Source organism: Carlito syrichta, unplaced genomic scaffold (assembly GCF_000164805.1).
Source record: "Carlito syrichta isolate Samal-C Ts95f unplaced genomic scaffold, Tarsius_syrichta-2.0.1 Scaffold305791, whole genome shotgun sequence".
Classification (NCBI taxonomy): Eukaryota; Metazoa; Chordata; class Mammalia; order Primates; family Tarsiidae; genus Carlito; species Carlito syrichta.
In genome coordinates, this window is record NW_007249887.1 from 110372 (window position 1) to 130336 (window position 19965).

General features: G+C 35.5%; 1 protein-coding gene across 2 annotated transcripts in view; it reads right to left on the bottom strand.

Moving 5' to 3' along the window:
* The window catches only part of COL5A2 (collagen type V alpha 2 chain), a 156948-nt gene that overhangs the window by 4319 nt on the left and 132664 nt on the right, over positions 1 to 19965 (bottom strand). For both annotated transcript variants that reach the window (XM_008062664.2, XM_021714804.1), the window contains exons 36-52: positions 18116 to 18169; positions 17846 to 17899; positions 17398 to 17451; positions 16879 to 16986; positions 16706 to 16759; positions 16134 to 16187; positions 15303 to 15464; positions 14524 to 14631; positions 13269 to 13376; positions 12129 to 12182; positions 10083 to 10190; positions 9533 to 9586; positions 7506 to 7613; positions 7114 to 7167; positions 5610 to 5717; positions 3120 to 3411; positions 1604 to 1791 (exon numbers count right to left, since the gene is read on the bottom strand). In XM_008062664.2, coding sequence (XP_008060855.1) covers positions 1604 to 1791; positions 3120 to 3411; positions 5610 to 5717; positions 7114 to 7167; positions 7506 to 7613; positions 9533 to 9586; positions 10083 to 10190; positions 12129 to 12182; positions 13269 to 13376; positions 14524 to 14631; positions 15303 to 15464; positions 16134 to 16187; positions 16706 to 16759; positions 16879 to 16986; positions 17398 to 17451; positions 17846 to 17899; positions 18116 to 18169 — 1722 coding nt within the window. The remainder of the gene's footprint in view (positions 1 to 1603; positions 1792 to 3119; positions 3412 to 5609; positions 5718 to 7113; positions 7168 to 7505; positions 7614 to 9532; positions 9587 to 10082; positions 10191 to 12128; positions 12183 to 13268; positions 13377 to 14523; positions 14632 to 15302; positions 15465 to 16133; positions 16188 to 16705; positions 16760 to 16878; positions 16987 to 17397; positions 17452 to 17845; positions 17900 to 18115; positions 18170 to 19965) is intronic.

The window sequence follows — 19965 nt, forward strand, 5'->3', positions numbered from 1 at the left end:
GGCTACTCGGAAGGCTGAGGCGGAAGGATCGCCGGAGCCCAGCAGGTGGAGGCTGCGGTGGCCGGGAGCGGCCATTGCACTCCAGTCTGGGCAACAGAGTGAGACTGCAACTCAAAAAAAAAAAAATTATTGTATTTCAATAACAAAAACATGGACCCAACCCTATTGCCCATTGAAAGTGGACTGGATCAAGAAAATATGGTACATATACATGATGGGGTATTACACAGCCATAAAGAACAAAATCATGAACTTCCCAGCAAATTGGATGAAGTTGGCGGTCATCATACTTAGTGATCTATTACAGAAACAAAGAACTGAATACCACATGTTCTCACCCATAAGTGGGACATGACTATTAATATTAGCACAAGAGACAGTTAGGCAGTCACCGGACACTGCCAGGGAGGGAGACAGGGAGAGGAGCACATAACAACACAAAGGGTACCTGGTCCTAAACCAGGGGAAGTGAGGACCAGTTGGAGACCCAAACTTCACCTGCATGCAGCCTATTTGTGTAGCTAATCCTGACTTGAACCCCAATCTCTACAGTAAAATAAAATTTTTTTAAAATATCGTCTATTTGTTCTTACATGTTTAAACTTCGATTACCTTCAAAATACTGTTTCATGTAATACACCTATTGAGATGCTTTTTTCCACTGCTCAAAATAGTTTTTGAACTCTCCAATTTTGATGCCTCTAGAGCTTTTGCCATTTTGTTTCACCTTGTCCACATTGGCAAAATGTTTCCCTTTGAGGATTTTTTTCATCCAAGGAAACAAAAAAAGTTGCTCTGGGGAAAATGGGGTGAAGAGGGAGGGTAGTGCATCTTGGGGGAAATGCCGTTTTGGGTCAAAAACTGCTGAACACAGCACAGTGTAGGCAGGTACACTCATAAATCACCCATCATGAAATGGGCAAACATGTTGAAAGAATCACCAAACAAAATTCACTGAAGCTGAACGCAGCCTCTCACAACAATGCTAGCTGTTACACTGATGCCAATGCATTCCTGGAACACTTATCTAGTGGGTACTACCTGTACTACAAAGGGACTATTCCCCCAAAAGATAATTCCAGATTTTGGGGAGTCCTCCTTGTATATACAGTATATATATGGGGATATGTATATACCACACACACACACACACACACACACACACACACACACACACACAGTATATAACCACACATGTATGCACACCCACCAAAGTTAGTAAGAGAACCAGCTAAGATACACTTAGGCCTCTTGAAGCTAAATCTACAGTGATAAGTGTCTTTCAACTGTGGCAAGTTCCCTTCCAGTACACTCTAAAGTCAATGCTGTATACATTAGAAGAACTAAGAGTAAGAATAATTATTTTCTACATTCTCTTAGTGGGAAAATTACAATTCAAAATTTATGTTATTTTAACTCCTATGAAATCTTTGTTTATTCAATGATACTGAAATTGTAACTAGTAGGAATATATCACTTCAAAATAAACATGGCAAACTAAACCTGGCTTAAAAAAACAAATAGCATAGCCCTAAATAAATACAAAAATACAATAAATAATAAAAAGTAAAGAGTACAATTTTAAGTAAACATATCAAGTTACCTGAGATCCTCTATTCATATCCAGACCATACCAAACAGGTTTGTGATCAGGAGATTTACTGGCCCACCAGGTTTTACGTGGTACACTGGATGGGTTTGCTGAAATACATGTTTCTCCTGTTTCCATGTTGCAGTAAACTTTGATTGCATCTTCAACAGATCCCTGGTTAGGATCAATCCAGTATTCACCTGTTTTTCAAAAGAGAAATTTTGCTAAATAAGGAAAATCTTAAACATGATTATGAGTCTCCAAAAGACTTAACAAAGGGTTTGAAAATATTAACATATTAAGGATTCTTTTAAGAGAGAGTATCTTTTAAGAAAGTGACCCTTAAGGAAAAAGGACACTTTACCAAACTGTGTGCTTAAGGCTGAAAGCATCAATATGAACAAAATATCATCATGCCCTTTTATAAATGAGAAAACAATACCAAAAAAAGACAATTTATAGTAAGTGGCTTTGCCAAAATAGATGTATTCCTACCAAATTCATTCAGCCAATATTAAAGCAAATTGTAATTGAAATGCAATAAAATAACTCAAAAGTATGAATAAAGTAAATCAATGGGTTGAATTACAATTATAATGCTATGAATCATCTTACTGACCTTTTAAAATATTAATCTTCTCATTTTTTAGAGATTCATAAACTAGGATATACCAAGGTGAAATTTGGTGCCAGGCATACAAATACACATATATGCATTTGTGCATATAAATTTTCAAATATACATTTCATTGAGAAAAAATTTCATTTTCAATGAAGTAAAAGGGGAAGGTTAGAATGTAAAGAGTTGAGATAAAATTACCTATGCTTCAAAGATCACCATTTTGTCTATTTCTATCTAGGTCATTTGAAAGTTAACTGCAACTCTTAAGCATTTCATAGCTCATTCTTCTGCCTAGGATTCCCTCTTCTCCAGGCCTTCCTCGATTCATTACAATGACAGTATAAGGCAAACTTTAAGCGTGGTGCCTACAACTAGGGCAGAAAAGCGATTTCATTCCAAAATGCCTTAGAACCTCACTATAACATGATCCTTCCAGTAGAGATTCAAAAAGTACGATTCATAGAACATTAAACTATGTAAAAGGACTTACATATTTAAATAAACTTGGGAACTAATGCATACTATTTTTTATTCCTAATGATCCAACAATATATTAAAATTGAGAGGTCATGCAGGTAAATCAATATGTTTAATCATGTATATTTTTCACATTTATATCACCACAAAATGCTTTTATTCCACAGAAATATCAATATTTTAGAAAATCTGTTGGAAATGGAACTACCTCCATGAAACTGGAGGCTAAGTCCTCTATTACCATACATATCATCTTGCCTTGTAAGTTTTCACAAAATTGACTATCTTTACCAAGCTCTGTGACATGTTTAGATGTTTTTATCTCAGATCTGTCGCTAAGTAGCAAATCATAAGATATTTTGGAATGCAGTTGATAATAAAACAATCTGAAACAACAGGTTTTGCTCAGATTGGCTTCTGGCTACTTACCACTCTGCTTTGTAGAATGGCAGAGCTTTAAGTCATCACAAGTCCGGGCAGGGTGCTTTTTAGAGCCATCAGGGCTGCGCATGGTTTCAATCTGACTACTGAGTGACTTCAGGGTAGCATGGACCCCTGGATCTGTTTTGTTTTTATCATCAGGAGCCGCCTGGTCTTCTGTAAACTCTGGAAGTGGGTCTGGCATACTGTCATCATAGTGCCCCATAATATCTCCAAGAGCAGCTGTCAGGTGGCCAGGGGGACCTGGAGGGCCAGGTGGACCCGGCTCACCAGGTGGACCCTCAATAAAAAGAAACAACATTTAACACTTTGTCTTTGTTTTTGATTTCCTAAACTGGTGGGACTTGTTGCATAGGAAGTTACAATAAGACATTCCAATTTGACAGAACTGGGAGATCAATGACTCATGCCCTTTTGTCACTGTATGGGGCTGTTCTTCCAAGCTGTAAAAATTCAAGGATGAGAAATGATGCTTGACTGTTTTTCAGATCACGTACCTGCAAGTCAACATCTGAGATAAAGATCAAAGCACAAAATATGTGCTCTGATGTTTACCTTGACGATACAAAATATTTTATGTTAAGACCATGCAGATATTTGCATTTATTTCCAAACTATTTGGGGCACAGCATAACCAAAATGTTTTAAAAGTATTTTTAAAATTTTTTTTTTTTAATTTTTGTATTTTTTTTTTTTTTTTGGTAGAGAAGATGGTCTCACTTTGTTGCCCATGCTGGTCTCAAACTCCTGACCTCAAGTGATCCTCCTGCCTCAGCCTCCTAAAATGCTGGTATTATAGGTATAAGCCACCATCCCCAGCCCCGAAATGTATTTTTAATCATAAACCAAATAAAGCATGCAGGGGAGTTGTGGGTAATGGTGTTATAAGACTACTTAACTAAGAAAATACGCATACAAAATATCCTTGACAGAATTTTCCCCTACTTCCAAATGGAGGGGAGCACAGGAAGTTTTTTTATGTGCGTTAATTGTGAAAAACAACAACATTCTCCGTTCTAAACAAAATTGAAGAAAGCTCTCTCTAGGGTCTCATTACAGACTGGGTCTCATTTTTGGCCTTAAACTCCTGGGCTCAAACCATCCTTCTGCCACACCCGAATAGTTGGGACTACAGACAATTACCACTGCACCCAGACTTCCTTAGCCTTTTTATTGACATAAATAAAGAGTTCTGCTTTTTTGTCAAATAAGAACCACTGATGTGAGAGGGAGTCAAGTACAAGTGGCAAAGACTAGGAAGTAGATTCTCTCCATTAATTTTCTTGTGCCTCTCCCCAAGGAAGAACTCAGCAACTTGAATGAATCAAGTGACAGTCTGAAGAGACACACACAGTTTATATCTGGTGTAGAGAGCAAGACCTGGGAGTCAGAAGGCTGCGGTGCCAATACTGGCACTGTCACTTGTTATATGCCTCTGGACAAGTTGCTTTAGCCTTCAGTGCCAATGTTTCCTCTATCTCAAAATGCTGTTAGATGAGATTCGCTCTCTCTCTCTCTTTCTCTCTCTCTCTCTCTCTCTCTCTCTCTCTCTCTCTCTGTCTTGTCATATCTTGACTCCATGTGTTCTTTCATGCTAATCTCAGGGGAAAAGATTTTTTTTTTTCTATCAAGGATCACTGAACTACATAACAAAGTCTATCAAGAGCCATGTAATTCAAAGGCATTCCAATTCCGTAGATGTTTTCTATTTACAGTTAGAGAAATTAACAAGTAGGACACAATCTTTCTTGTCCATAGGAAATATAAGGCTATTTGAGTCACATAATAAATAAATATTTGGTTTAATAATATTGCAATTAAGGGAAAAGACAAAATAAGGAGGAGAAGTTATCTAAGACCAAAAAGGAAGAAAAAGCAGAGAAGGAAGTATAAACTCATATATACATGTGCACACAAGCCACACACATGCCTAGAAGAGACGTGAAGAAGTTTCCAAAGGCCTGAGAAGCGAGAGTCTCACTAATGCAGTTTATAGCCTCATATCATCCTCAAGTCAATGCTATTAAAATTTCTAATTAAAAGATTTAATTGAAATCCTCTCTGAATATTATTGTCAGTGAAGAAAATTTTAATTTTATACTCTTCATTATCTAGCATATTTATGAAATTTTCATGAAGTAATAACTACACATCACATACATTTAGAATATTGCCATTTAGAGCAAAGCAACATTTTCATAATTTCAATTATAGATACAATCATAACTTGCTTTTGCACTTATTGGTATCACATTATGTCAAGGCCTGGGTCACTTGAACTCTGATTTTATATACTCTAAATTACCCATATTAAAATATTTTAAATAGTTACTTCTACAGACATACTCTTATGTGACTTCCAGGTTTGTTTCCAGGGTTGCCTAAGTGTCTTGTCCATCTGACTATACAGACGTTACTTAAATGTAATCCGAGCTACTAAAATCAACAGCATTCCTTGCATGCACCCCGTGATGTTACCTCAGGTCCTGCTTCACCTACACTGCCTCGAACACCAGGAGGTCCAATCGGCCCAAGTGGCCCAGGGTTTCCTTCTTTACCTGAAGGACCAACTGGGCCTGGGGGACCCTGCAAGAAACAAAGACAGTATTTTAGAGTCTATAAAGAAAAATGTTACAGTACCTTTCTGTTTTACATATGGAGCTATTATAAGGATTTCTCAGAAATGTTTTCTATCTTTTTTTTTTTTTTAATTCAGGGTCTTACTCTGTCATCCAGGTTGGAGTGCAGTAGCACAATCATGGCTCACTGCAGCCTCAAACTTCTGGGCTCAAGCAATCCTCCCCCTCAGCCTCCTGAGCAGCTGAAATTACAATGCACACCACTATGCCCAGATAATTTTTTATGTTTTGTAGAGACTAGGTCTCACTATATTGTCCAGCCTGGTCTTGAACTCCTGGACTCAAGCAATCCTCCTACCTTAGCTTCCCAAAATACTGGGATTACAAGTATGAGCCACCATGCCCAGTCGAGATGCCTTTTCTTAATGACTGATAAATAGACTTCTCACATTTTGTAACATTTATAACTTCAACACACAAGAATCTTCCATCATCCATGCATGGCAAAAAGATCAGTATGAGTTAAATACTTTCATGATCCCTCCCCCACCTTGGGGAGGTGACTCTTCTCTCTCTCTCTCTCTCTCATTTACTTTTAAATAAACTATATTTTCTAATTAAAAAAAACTTTCATGAACTGCTCACCTACTAGTTACTGTTTCTTCAAAGCTCAAATATTGTAAACTTAGTTGTAAACTCAGTTAACTCAAAGAGAAAGTGACAAAGTTGGAGTGTTTGTTGTACATGAAATTTGTGTGCTCATGCCCCATAGTGTCTTCACATCATAGTAATGTTCACACTACTCTTCTCAATTTTATGCCTGATTTGTTTATACTGTATTTAGATAGAGAAAATTTTTTCTAATTAATTTTCCATTTTTTTCTAGATTTTTCTCTATTTTCCTAAATAATTGTGTGAATTATTTGTTTTAAGGCATTAATGACTTACTAGAGGCCACATTAATACTAACAGATAATTTGTACAACCTTCAAAAATTGTTTTTGTATTATCATATTCTTTCAAATTAGCCTTATGCAAACTACTTCCAAGGAATAATCATAATTAAAAGAAAAATATATATCTAGCTCCAAAATCTGTCCCCAATTTATAGAAGGTACTATTATATCATCATAAAGAGTACAAATTTAATGGAAGAAAATGAACAAACAGAGGAATATATCCAAGTCCTAGGTAAGAAAATGTAATATGACCCCATGAGGTAATATGTCATATTTTATATTTCTAGTTAAAATTAATGGTTTGTTTCAGATGTTTACTGCCAACTTTAGGAAATATAAGCCAACTCCAGATTCAATACCATGAGAATGATACTCAAGCATTAGTAGTCTATAGCAAAAGACATTATTATTTACATCTGCAACTTATTAATATTTGTTACTTACTCTTGGGCCAAATGGTCCAGGGATACCAGCACTTCCTTGTTCACCATTTGGACCCTAAGAAGAATCAAATTTTAAATGTTACCAAAATATTTAGATCCTACATTATGCCATTCTATGAAATGTGCTGTGACTGACTTTGATAAAGTCTCTGAATGCCTACATGAGTTGACCAATGCTAAAGACCCCTGCTTTACTTCTTCCTACAAAATTATAGCCTATTATTGGCAATTATATTGGGAAGTTGCATAATTTGTTGTTCATTAATATATTCTTTGAAATGAAAATAAGATACAAAAAAACCCCTTCTATTTTATAGAAAAATAAATGTTCGTGTGAAGCTCTTTGTATGTTTTCACATGGAATGCAGAAAAATGCCTAAATGAGTAACTTACAGGAGGGCCAGGAAGACCCTGAAGACCAGTGAAGCCTCTGTGGCCCTTTTGGCCTCGGTCACCTCGGTCTCCATGATCACCTTTGTCACCACGAGGTCCTTGAGGCCCCTAAAATAGAATCATAAATGGATAATATATATGGAATCTATAATTTATTACAACTTAACTTTTTACAATTGTATTTACTACAATTTTGAATACTGCATTTTATGTGGATTATCATACTTACATATCTAAATAGCATTAGACCCAGAAAATTTTATCTATTTTTCCCAAGGAATGAAAAGTAATCACTGAAAACATAGCTATATAATAATACTTTTTTAAATATTTCACTTCTTAGCAGTTTATCCTCCATTAATATTAAAATATTTTTAAATTTGTCTAGCCTCTCTGAAATGGTTTTCAAAGATTATTTTTCACATATTTAGCTGATATCATTACATAAAATCATTGCTTCCATATATAGATTATTTAAAATTAAAACATTTAATACTCATCATGCTTCCTCTAAGAAGTTTTAAAATTTACATATGCAAATAAACTAACAGGATATAACAGCTGGGACTATATTAAGAAATTGGCAAAAATGTATTTAAGCAAAACAAACAGGAATAGTATCATTAACCTGCCCCTCTCCTCTAAAGAACAAAGAAACCCTATGTTATCCTCATATCTGCAATATCATATCCAATTCCAGTGATCCTGATCCTCATAAACTAAAAAAAAATTTTTTTTTAAAGCCATAGTAAAGAATCTTATTTTTGAATAGAAGCTGCACCCAAAAAAGAAGTGAAATTTATCTGATCAATCTCAGGTGGAGTTTTGTTGTTGTTGTTGTTGCTGTTGTTTGCTTTGTTTGTTTTGTTTTTGTTTTAAGTCCTAGAAACTAAAAACAGCTCCAGGGTCCAGTGGTCCACAATAAATTGACAAGTGGCATAGGGTCACCTACTACAGAGCCAGTTTCTGTTGTCTTTAAAGTTTTTCTAAAAGAAAATTGGAATCCTATTAATCTAACTTTGGAAGACAATTAGAACCATCAAATCAACTAGCTCTCAGGTTAATTTTTTTCCTTCTTGGTTTTTGTTTTAATTTTGTTTGGTTCTTTTTAAAAAAGTAGTATTTTCTAATTGTCTTACAGTATAACAAACCTTGCATAATAAAAATGAGACTACATTTTAGCAGGTTTTACATATTTTTTATATAGCAATATAAATGTAAATACCATCAAGATCAGCCTGAAGTTTTCATAATGTTAGAAAGGTTATTTTGTTTTGAAGATGATCCAAAGTTGAATAATTAAAAATAAACTAAACTATAAAGCATCTATCTAAATTATGACCTAAAATGTATTTATTCATAGAAAACAAAACTGCATTGTTTTTGTAACTGTTTTGAAAACTGTTCACTTGACATGCTATGCAACTATGAAGTTTTCACCAGTCAAGCTCGAATTGAAGCTGAGAATTACTTAATATTATGGCCAATTTGTTTAAAATAGTATTGTTTTTTATTAACATAGAAATTGATTTATCTGATGGGGATAAAAGGAACATGATCTATTAGACTGCACATGAGACAATCCATTCACAATAAAACATCTATAAGATAATGATTAATCTGAAAGTGATTGCAAATAGCACAAAGATCAGAATGTAGGTAGAAAAGACGAGGTGAAAATAAAACATAATACTTGAATAATGCTTTTCAAGTTTGCAAAGAGATTTGAAATTCATTTTTCTATGTGATTTTTAGAAAATATCTGAGAGAAATGCACTACTATTCCTATTATTTTGGGAGAAAACTTTGACTTAAAAGCCTGTATTGAATATTAGAAAAATTCATAGTTAAGTTCAGAGGAGTTATGTTAAAATTAAAATTATAAAAAAACTCATAACATTCCAATTAATATTTTTGTTCATGTCTAAGAAACTTAACATTTTTTAATTTATGAATCTTAATTTATATTTCTTTGGGAGTATTTTATACATAAGAAAGTTTTTTTAAAAAGAAAAAACAGAACTTACAGGTAAACCACGTTTTCCAGCTCGACCAGGTGGTCCTATAGGACCACGAGAACCCTAGAAGAAATATACACAAAAATTGGTATGTAAGAAAAATATGTACATATTAAATAGATATAACACATCAAGAACATGTATTTGTAGTTGGGTGCTTATATATGTATTCCTGTGTATACTCTTAAGGTTATTTGATTGAAGTCAGGCAAATGTTCTCTGCAACGCCAATGACACTTTTACAGCCAATTTTATTCATTAACTTCACTGAACAAAGATCACTGTAGCTGAATATAATAAGACGTTGCTTGCTTACATTTGATATGATGTATATTTTAGATCATGGAAATCAAAGCATCAATATCTTTGAATCTCTATTTGAAATCAAATTTTTTTCTTTAAGACTAAAACCTATATACTAATTCATAAGTGGCTGTTTATTATTCTTTGCTTAGAGTTTTCAGTGAAATACACATGTATGTATGCGTGTATATATGTTGCTTATAACGTAGTGTATCGATGTGTATAACTGTCAGTGTGAAACTGACTCCTTCCTTACCGGATCTCCCCTTTGTCCTGCATCTCCTGGTGCACCAACGGGGCCAGGAGTTCCTGGGGCGCCCTGAGACCCTGGCAGACCTGCAGGCCCAGGGTCTCCTCGGTCACCCTGACAAGAATAACCGTAATATTAGTCTTTTAACATTTATTCTAAAACAACAATATTTTATATGTTCATGCAATTCATACAGTGATAGGTAAAAAATGTGCCTTTAAAAAACTTATTTTACTTATTGTACTTACACTTTACATAACTATTTTACTTATATTTACTAATTCATAAACCAAATTGAAAGCAGTAAGGTTATTTCTCCCCGATTGCAGATCTCACCCCTCCCCTCCTCTGCACCCTATCACTCCTACAGTCAAGATTACTGGAATACAGAAGTGGTCACCTTCAAAAGATAACATGTTTTTTAGACCAGCAGTCTTCAAACTGCAATATCTGTATACTTGGAATATAGAAAAACTTTCCAAAGAATGTGAAAACAAGGAAAATTTTTAAGAAAACCACTTTCTAGATTCTCATCTCAATACATGTTCTTTCAGGAAACTCAGAAAGCTGAATTTTGATCAACTTTCCTTACTTTCTCGTTAATGTCAAACTTCTCCCATTTTATAAAAGAAACGCAGCCATTATACCATCTGCAATATTATGATGCAAGGTCCCACAGAGTAAATACCTCTAGGAACTAACATAAAAGAATTTTCCTTTAGGTCTCCACAGAATGCATTGTTCACTTAAAAATAAAGCAAAGAGGGATTTGGAAAGAGGTTGCTTTTTATTTTATCCAGATGACCCAATTATGCTCCAAATATTACTCGTCTTCTTGGAAGACTCCAAATATTACTTGTCCCCTGAAGAAGTCAGAGGTGAGACAATTGTTAAATGAACATGTATGAATGCAATTATTTGACTTGAAAAATAGAGTCACTATATTTTGTAACAAAAATTAAGTCCTATTTGACTGATTAATTTGGTAATGAGGATAAACTCTGGCAACTAGGTTATAGAATAAACACATACTAAATTGAATAAGATAAGTAGACAACTTCAAGATTTTGAAAAATAACATTTAAAGCACATATCCATTTAGAAACTACCAGGAATTACCTTCTTTGCAACAATTTAAACTTGTGATTTTAAAACATGTGATGGCAACTTAAAATGTGCATGAGGTTCGTAGATTCTCAAAATTACTTCATCAGCAAAATCTTTGAAGATGACTACACTAGATAATATAGTTTGGCTAAGCAAAAAGCCAAGATAAAAGAGAATGTGCAGTCCCCAGCGTTATGGCAGATGAGCAGAGCCTTAGCCCCAGATTCACAAAAACTCCCTCTTTCTCTTTTTGTCATTATGAGATTAAATAGGCATGATTATTTAAACCTGTCATTTAACATACAAATGACAAACGGTATAGGTATTAATCATATATAAAGTATTTGAAAATTGAGGTTTGAAAAACCTGTCTTAGATCACATAGGCAGTTACCTAGGGAATCAAGATTCCAAGTCAGGTCAGTCTGGCTCCACAGTCCATTCTGCTATGTGATGAGCCCTGAGACTGGAACAGCCAATGCATCATCATAGATTTTAGGGTGGGGAGCAACTTTTGCCTAGAGTGGCCTCATATGCAGCTTCAGACAAAGTCAGGGATATTTTCAGTTCAGCACATTCTAATTTCAAAATACGGCATGGTTTCTATTCTCAGGGCATTCTCTTTAGAAGCAAGTAGAGAAATATAGATGTCACAGATGTATTTTGGCTCTCATACTTCCGTGAATGAGTGTGAATTTAGGACCCTCCACATGTATCTTCATCCAGAGCCTTTATGTGTCACCAAAGAAGAAAGAAATTTTTTTGTCCTGCTCTTAATAAAAAATATCATGGTACTTTGCTACAAAAGTGACTTTAATAAAAGGTTTGTTCATCAGAAAAATCAGAACTATATTGGAACTATGAAGATAAATGGTAGTTTTTAGTGCAAATTACAAGATTTCAGATTTGCATGACTAGATTTTTCCAATCCATGAACTGCTCTTACCCGTTCTCCAACAGCGCCATCCCGTCCTGGAGTCCCATCATTACCAGCTGGACCCTAGCCAGAATCATATTGGGAAACAAATTAACTGAATAATTAAAAAATACCTCTTTCTTATTGTCAGAAAAATGACAGTATGTTTGACATACTCTTTTATAAACTATAAATTATGGAAATATCAGTAGAAGAAAGACTTCTGCCATCTTTTCTATTATTTTCAATTGTTACAAAGTTACTAACACATCCTTACTGAATCTATATTCTTCGTTTATATTTCTTACTTTTAAAAAAGAAAAATCCAAAAATATCTTGAAGTAAACAGACAAAAATTACACTCTTGCCATTTTATGTTTTGCTTGTATTAATAATAAAAGGTTTTTCTTACTTTTACTTAAGTTTATTCACTAATATCCTTAAAGTTTTGAAATAAAAAAACTGTGTTTAGATGATGTTAAATTACTTTTTAAGAGATATAGTCTTCTCTCATTTTGCTTTTTTCAAATTACGTTTTTATTATTTGATCAAAAATTGTTCTGAAAGCCATAGATTATTTCTTTCAAGAAAATGTGACACCAATTGTTTGGTAATTCGCTCCTTAAAGCACTGAAAATAGGTTATTCCAATCTTTAAGTTCTCAAATTGCCTATCAACAACCGATTTCCTCTCAAAAGAGCTTAAAGGAATATGACATCCATTATGTTACTTGGTAGTGATATTTAAGTAAAATGATTTCCATTTACTTTGCCCTTTTTACAAACTGTAATAGATATATTAATCTTATCACCATGAAACTTGGCAATTTTGATAAATATGCCATTACCAAATAAAATAATAACAAGAAAAAAGATGAATGGATGTGTCCTTTCACTTTCAAAACAATCTGGTGACAGCTTAAATCAACCAAAATCCTTAGCTCCAGACTAGTGAAGGTCAGTGCCAAGACACCAATCTTGTCACTTTTTCTTATGCCATCATTTAGCCAACTCTCTAGGGATGTAGAGTACATCAAATTACATTACTAAGAAATTTTCTTAAGGTCAAATGTGCAATCAATCTCTAAGTTTCTAAATCAACTGCTAAATGAAAAACTGTCCCAATGACACTCAGATAACAAGAAAAGAATGACTTCACTGCCATACTCACTTCAGGTCCGGGTTCCCCTACAGGACCGTTGGACCCTGGAGGTCCCACAGGTCCAGGTGGACCTTTATCACCTGGTGCACCAGTTGGTCCTACTTTTCCTGGAGTGCCCTGAAATAGAAGTATAAATACATCAAACAGTTCTGAAGAAATTGGGAATGCCAGTTCCCATAAAGGCTATGTCTATTCAATTGACGTTTCAGTCCCTCCTTCTAAAATAATAATTGTCCATTATCCTGCAACACTCATGCCACCATAATGCCTTCTTGCAGTCATGCCTACCTCTTATCACACTCTGCCTGACATATAAACGAGACCAAAAAGCATCCCTTGCCACAGGCTCGGGTGTGTATTTTGGGTTCTGACCATGGTATCATGGCCAATTCTGAGGGCTCTTTTGAAATCTGCATCACTAGTAAGACATGCTCAACCTTTTTCACTCCTGTCTTATCTGTTCATTTTATTTCTATAGAAATAAGATAGAATATATATAATATATTCTGGTACTTTGGTTTTATTATTCAGAGATTTTACTTTCAAGTCCTCAGCTCACTTCTGATAACAATAAGACATCCCTTAATTCCTAATTTACTTGTTTCGGATTTCTACCCAGATGCCTCCCAGTTCCAACATCCCAGAAGTACATCTCTCTGTCTGTGTTCCATATAAAAACTTCATCAATTATTTTTTCTCAAGCTTTATAATCTTTTAGTGGTAAAATTTAGTCTCTTCAAAGCTAATGTTGAATCAAATTTTATCCATACTCCAGGGAATATGAGATTCTTAAGCACCCTCCAGGGAACAGGAGATTACCTTCAGAGCCTTCTTAGTAGTTCACCCCGCATTCACCTCTAATATTACTTTAGCTCAACTACATCGTCCCTTTGATGGTTTACTGTGAAATATGGTGTTTTTGTCAAGCATCTTTATTTTAAAAGATGCTACCTACTCACCAGGAGATCATCCCTCTCCTCTAGCTCAAGGGATCTTTTTAAACTTTGAAGAAAGATTTAAGAGTCTCCAAAACTCCATATCCTTATTTGCCTACTTCTGTAGTCCCAGGGTTAAACAAACATATTTTTCAAAGACTTTGTAAAGTAGTTAAGAATTTGACATTTAAGATCAAAAGGTTTTGTAAGATACACAGAATCTATGTTGATATAATGTGGTTTAAATCTAATTTATTAAGAAAAAAATCCATTCTTCCTGCACAAATCATGCTTCATACAACAGATGCAGTATTGATGGCACTACTCACTGCTGGGCCCGGCAGGCCAGGCATGCCTCGCTCCCCACGCTGCCCAGGCATACCGACAATTCCTCTCTGCCCAGTGGTTCCAGCTGGACCTGGGGGACCATCTGGGCCCTAATGTTGAGGACAAACTATAATTAGAAACTCTCCAGGGTGAAACTGTAAGCAAAGAATGTATCAATAAGCTGAGTATAGCTTGACATGTTTAACATTATGAAACAAAGTTCTATTTCACAGAACCACCCACCTATGAGTAGGCATATGTTATAATTCACACAGAGCCTCTAACATTATTTAAAGGTGAAAACAGCTCATCAGTTGGAAAGAAAATGAAGATGAATGTGAATATTGACTGAATAAAAGAGGTAACTATTCAGAGATATATTTTTCCTCTTATTAAAAACACACAAATTTAAAAAATAAAGACAGGAAATATTTATTTAAACACATTAATATTTAGAGGCATGTATATATAAGACACAATAAAATATGTTTATATTTTAAAGTTCTTCATACAATGTAGACATTTAAGAAATAATTTGTCTAGTTTTTATATCATCTGTTTTATTATACTTGCTACTGTTATATTTTTAAATCTATACATATACCTTTTTTTTCTAAAGCAGCGAATTGTAAATTAAAATCTATAGGGCATAATGTGTTTAAAGAATTTAGCAATATGTCCAGCATAATATTTAAAGTTCCTTTGTGGCACTGATTGTCATAGATTTCTATTTGTAGGCGTCTCAACTGGAAGTGGTCTGGAACAAAGATGCCAAACTTACAGATTGCCCATCTTCTCCTGGGTCCCCTTTGTCTCCTGGGCCACCGGGGGGACCGGCTGGTCCTCGATCACCCACTCGCCCGTGTGAGCCAGGGTCCCCACGAAGACCAGGAGGTCCTTCCTTCCCGGGTTCCCCTAAGGGCCCCGCAGGTCCTGGAGCTCCCTAGTGTAACACAGAAAGAAACAGCTAGGGCGGCAAAGTGAAAGCCAAATAAGAGGGACTGATGCAAGGCTGTCTGCCTCAGACACAGATGTACAAGCCTTGTAGGTCCATTTTCCTGTTAGATCGTCAGTCATTCAGTAGAAGTTAAACAAAACAAGACAAGAGAAAACACAACTGTATATTCATTTCCCAGGAGAAAATTGAAAGATCATTTGCAGGCCATCCCTTTGAATCATCATTAAAAGAGTGATGAATCTAACTTGAATTTTCAAACTTGCTTAAGGCTCCCCTCCAACAATGAAATCTATAAGATTTTTTTTCTGTTTGACCTGATCTTATAATGAATGAATGACATTTATTAAGGAAATTTTCAGAGATGCTTCCTAAATGAAAGGAATGATTATTATCACATAATATTATAAATATTTAGTATCTAAATGGAGTAATAGTCAGATATTAGAGCAAATAAGAACTTGCAAATGAAGCTTATCTAAGAAATACTGGACTATTAAATATGAATTTGCATTGATTAAATACTAGTAAGAAAATCGAGATACAAATTGTAAAAAAGAAAGCCATTAAGGAGATAAATAAAAGAATAAATAATAACTCAAATGTGTATGTATAATTATTCCAGTATCAGTGACTCAAATCCCTCAATTGACTTACAGTAGGGCCTGGAGGTCCAACTCTGCCAGCAGAACCAGGAAATCCTGTAGCACCCTAGAAATAGAAGATCAAATGATTTTTAAATAATATCAATTATTTATCTGTGTCCTAAGACCTATTTTTTTCACAAGAAAAAATAGGAACCCTTACATGTTGTGACCAATATAGGTTTTGTTCACATGCATCCTATATTTTGGCGAATGAATCTGGATTAATTGGTAGGAAGGGTACTAGTTTTCTCTTTTCACTTTTCTTGAACATATACAAGTAGGGCTAGACATCACATTAGTATTAAATATAACCGAATTATATAAAGTACTTTCCCATATGTATTTAGCCCTTTACATAGGTAATATGTTACTTACATTACATTTGAGGCACTTGTGTCTCCAAGATTACAAACTGATTTAAACACAAATCTCCATCTGAGTTAAGTACCCTTTGTACTACAGTATTGTGGATATAAGTAATAATGTGTTCTTACAGCTTCAGATGGAGATTTTACATGCCTGGGAAACACTAGATATCTGAAACTAGCTGTGCCCAATTCCTAGAGTGTCAAACCAACTTACAGGCGGACCCTGGGTTCCTCGACCACCTTTTAGTCCAGGAACGCCATTAGGACCCTAAATAGAAATGAACAGACAAAAGAGCACTGTGGTAAAGCAAGACAGGTTGAATACACACTCTAAACATTGGGGACTGGACTAAGTCATGCTTTTGGTTGATGTTGTTTTTAACTTACATGAGGGCCAGGAGATCCTGCTAGCCCTTGTGGTCCAGGAGAACCAGCATCTCCCTTCTGTCCTGGCTCTCCAGGCTCACCTTTGACTCCAGGCTGCCCATCAGGACCCTACATGCAATTGTACAAACAAGCAGTTGATTACAAGAATTGCAGACAGATTATTTCATTGTAATTATTACTAACATATCATTTAATCATATATTGGAAATGGTGCTTTGTAATCAGTACTACAGTATTGTAGAAGAAAAAAAATACAGGTGAGATCTTTGAAGAAAGGCTGAAAAACCAAGCTCTTTCATTCCATATTATTCCATATTTATTATAACAAATAATTATATAAGTCCAAATAACTATTTTGGTGCCAATCTATGAAAAATGTATGGAAGATGAGAATATTCCCTACAAAACCATAAACTTTCTAGATTTCCTAATATAACCTCCCAAACATATGACAATGATAATTATACTCATTGCTCTTGGAGTGTTTCCTTGTAAATTAGGGATATTTGAAAGTCATACCTGGGGTCCAGCAAAACCAACAGCTCCAGTCGGACCATTTTCACCACGAGAACCCTAGCAAGACAAAGATTACTCCAGCTTTCACACATTTTCCTAAACAGGAACGGTATTTTAAAATATGATTATATAAGTTTGGCATAGTTAGACATGTACATATAGAGAAATCACACATGAGGAAGAAGATTCTTAAGGGTGACATAATGATACAGGTCATAGAGCAAAATTCCCAAAGTCAGAAACCTCAAAGAAGCCTCCTAACTATTCAGTAAACAAGCGGCCTAATAGATTACAAAGGTTTTCAGTGTATTAAGAAAAGTAAAAGATCAAAACCAGGAAGTTATGAATAGCCTAATCCAATAGGCATGGTTTTATATAAATATTATAACAAGATGATGAATCGTTTCATTGTTCAGTCTTACACAAAAAATATCAAAATCATGTCACTTACAGGATTGCCCCGGGAGCCGGGAGGACCAACTAAACCCCGAGGACCAGGTTCACCCTAGAAAGAAGATTTTAGGTGGTTATTGTCCAAAGCAGCAGAAAAACATAATACAATTGTAGGACATCAAGCACTGTGTGGGGGCAGGAAGCTGGGGAGAGCTCTGATATGATCTAGCTCAGCTATCATGTTATAAAACAGAAAGCCTTATCAACGTGCTAGCCAGCACTCAGGCCTCAAGATTTTGAGTACACAAAATAACAACTTGTGACTTACCTTTTCTCCAGTGGGACCTGCAGGACCTGGAGGGCCCAAGGGACCTGGAAGACCCTGTCAAGAAAACATAAGCATATTGAAGGGAAAAGACATAGAGGTCTTCATGCTTAAGCAAACAAAAAAGAAGGAACTATTTTGTTATAGCTGCATTTGCAAATAATTATCTTAATAAATAATATAATCTGTGTATTTTCAAGCCTTTCTGTCTAATATAAAACCATGTCCACTAGACTTTCTCTACAGAATGTTCAAATCTCTTTCATCCAACTCAATTCGTGCAGACATAAAGATATCTTCACCCATTCGATCTAAATTGATGTTAATCTTCAACAATGTTTCTAAGTCTATTTCATGATATTGATATCTATTTTGAAACTTGAGAATAGATTGAAAAGGTTTCCCTTCTTTTGTATTGAGTACTAACTTCTTAAATTATAGTGGTAAAATATCACTTTTTAATGTGAATGTGATTTGTGTTAAGGCATTTAATTTTCTTCAGTTTTCCCTCACACAGGTATGATCCTAGAATACTGCAGGCTTGAACTCCTGGCCACAAATGATCCTCCATGTCAGCCTCCTGAGTAGCTGGGGCTACAAGTGCATACTACCACACCCAGCTTAGTTTTCTTCATTCTTTTGAGATGAAAAGGAATGTCACCACCAATCTCCACTGAGGTTAATGGGGTTCCTTACACTTAGAATTTAGGAAAGATACCATATGGGGACTCAATCTGACTCTTTTGACACAAAGTCACAATCTTTACACTGTGGAAAGTGTAAAGATTGGAGTCCTTTCTGAAACAATTTATCTTTTCATACACAGCCCAAATATTCTTTCATCATTTAATTTGTGTACACATTACTGAAGAAACTTCAGGAACAAAAATGACCTTTTTTTTGAGTTGGAGTCTCACTCGGTCACCCAGACTGGAGTGCAGTGGCCGCTCCCGGCCACCGCAGCCTCCACCTGCTGGGCTCCGGCGATCCTTCTGCCTCAGACTTCCCAGTAGCCGGAACTACAGGCATGTGCTACCACACCCGGCTGATTTTTTGATTTTTATTGTAGAGATGAGGTCTGGCTGCCCAGGCGGGTCTCGAACTCGTGGGCTCAGGCAATCCACTCACCTCAGCCTCCCAAAGGCACGGGATTACAGGCTGAGCCACCGAGCCCGGCTCACTGTATTCTCTTAATCAAAAGCTATTGTAACCAATGTATTATCAATGGCTCAATGTGCAGAACCAAATGGCAGCTCAATGAGATCTCTTTTTTCATGGTATAATTGCTATTGCCACGACATAACTAACAGCAAACCATGTCCTACTGAGACAGAAATGATTCGTTGAGGTATCAGGCACTATTCTAGAAAAATTTTGGATACTTAGGCCATTGTGACTAACCACTCTAACAAGAGGAAATCATTTATGTCTGAAAATATGACGTCCTTCTAGTCTGATTATTCTTCCAGTTGTAAACGCTCTATAGCTCTGCAGACCTAAAACTTGTTAAGTGTCAATTTCTGGCATCACATTAAACAATGTTTTGGGGTCAACCATCCCTCTTGACATTCCAAGATAAAAAGCATTAATGATGATTCACTGGGCAGTAAAACTTCCCCCAAACTTCCAGTATACTGAGAAACAGTTCTTACCACGTTGGTGACCCTACAAAGCTCTACTTGCCTGTGCTGGCATGAGGTCTAAGCCAGCTCATTAGATCAGCATTTTAGCAGAACTAAATATTGCATATAAATAAAAAGATGACAGAAAAAGATAAAGAGGGACCCCACCTTCTTAAAGCACTGTCCGCTAGGCACAATAAACTTGTGTCTTATTATAATCTCTTGATAATG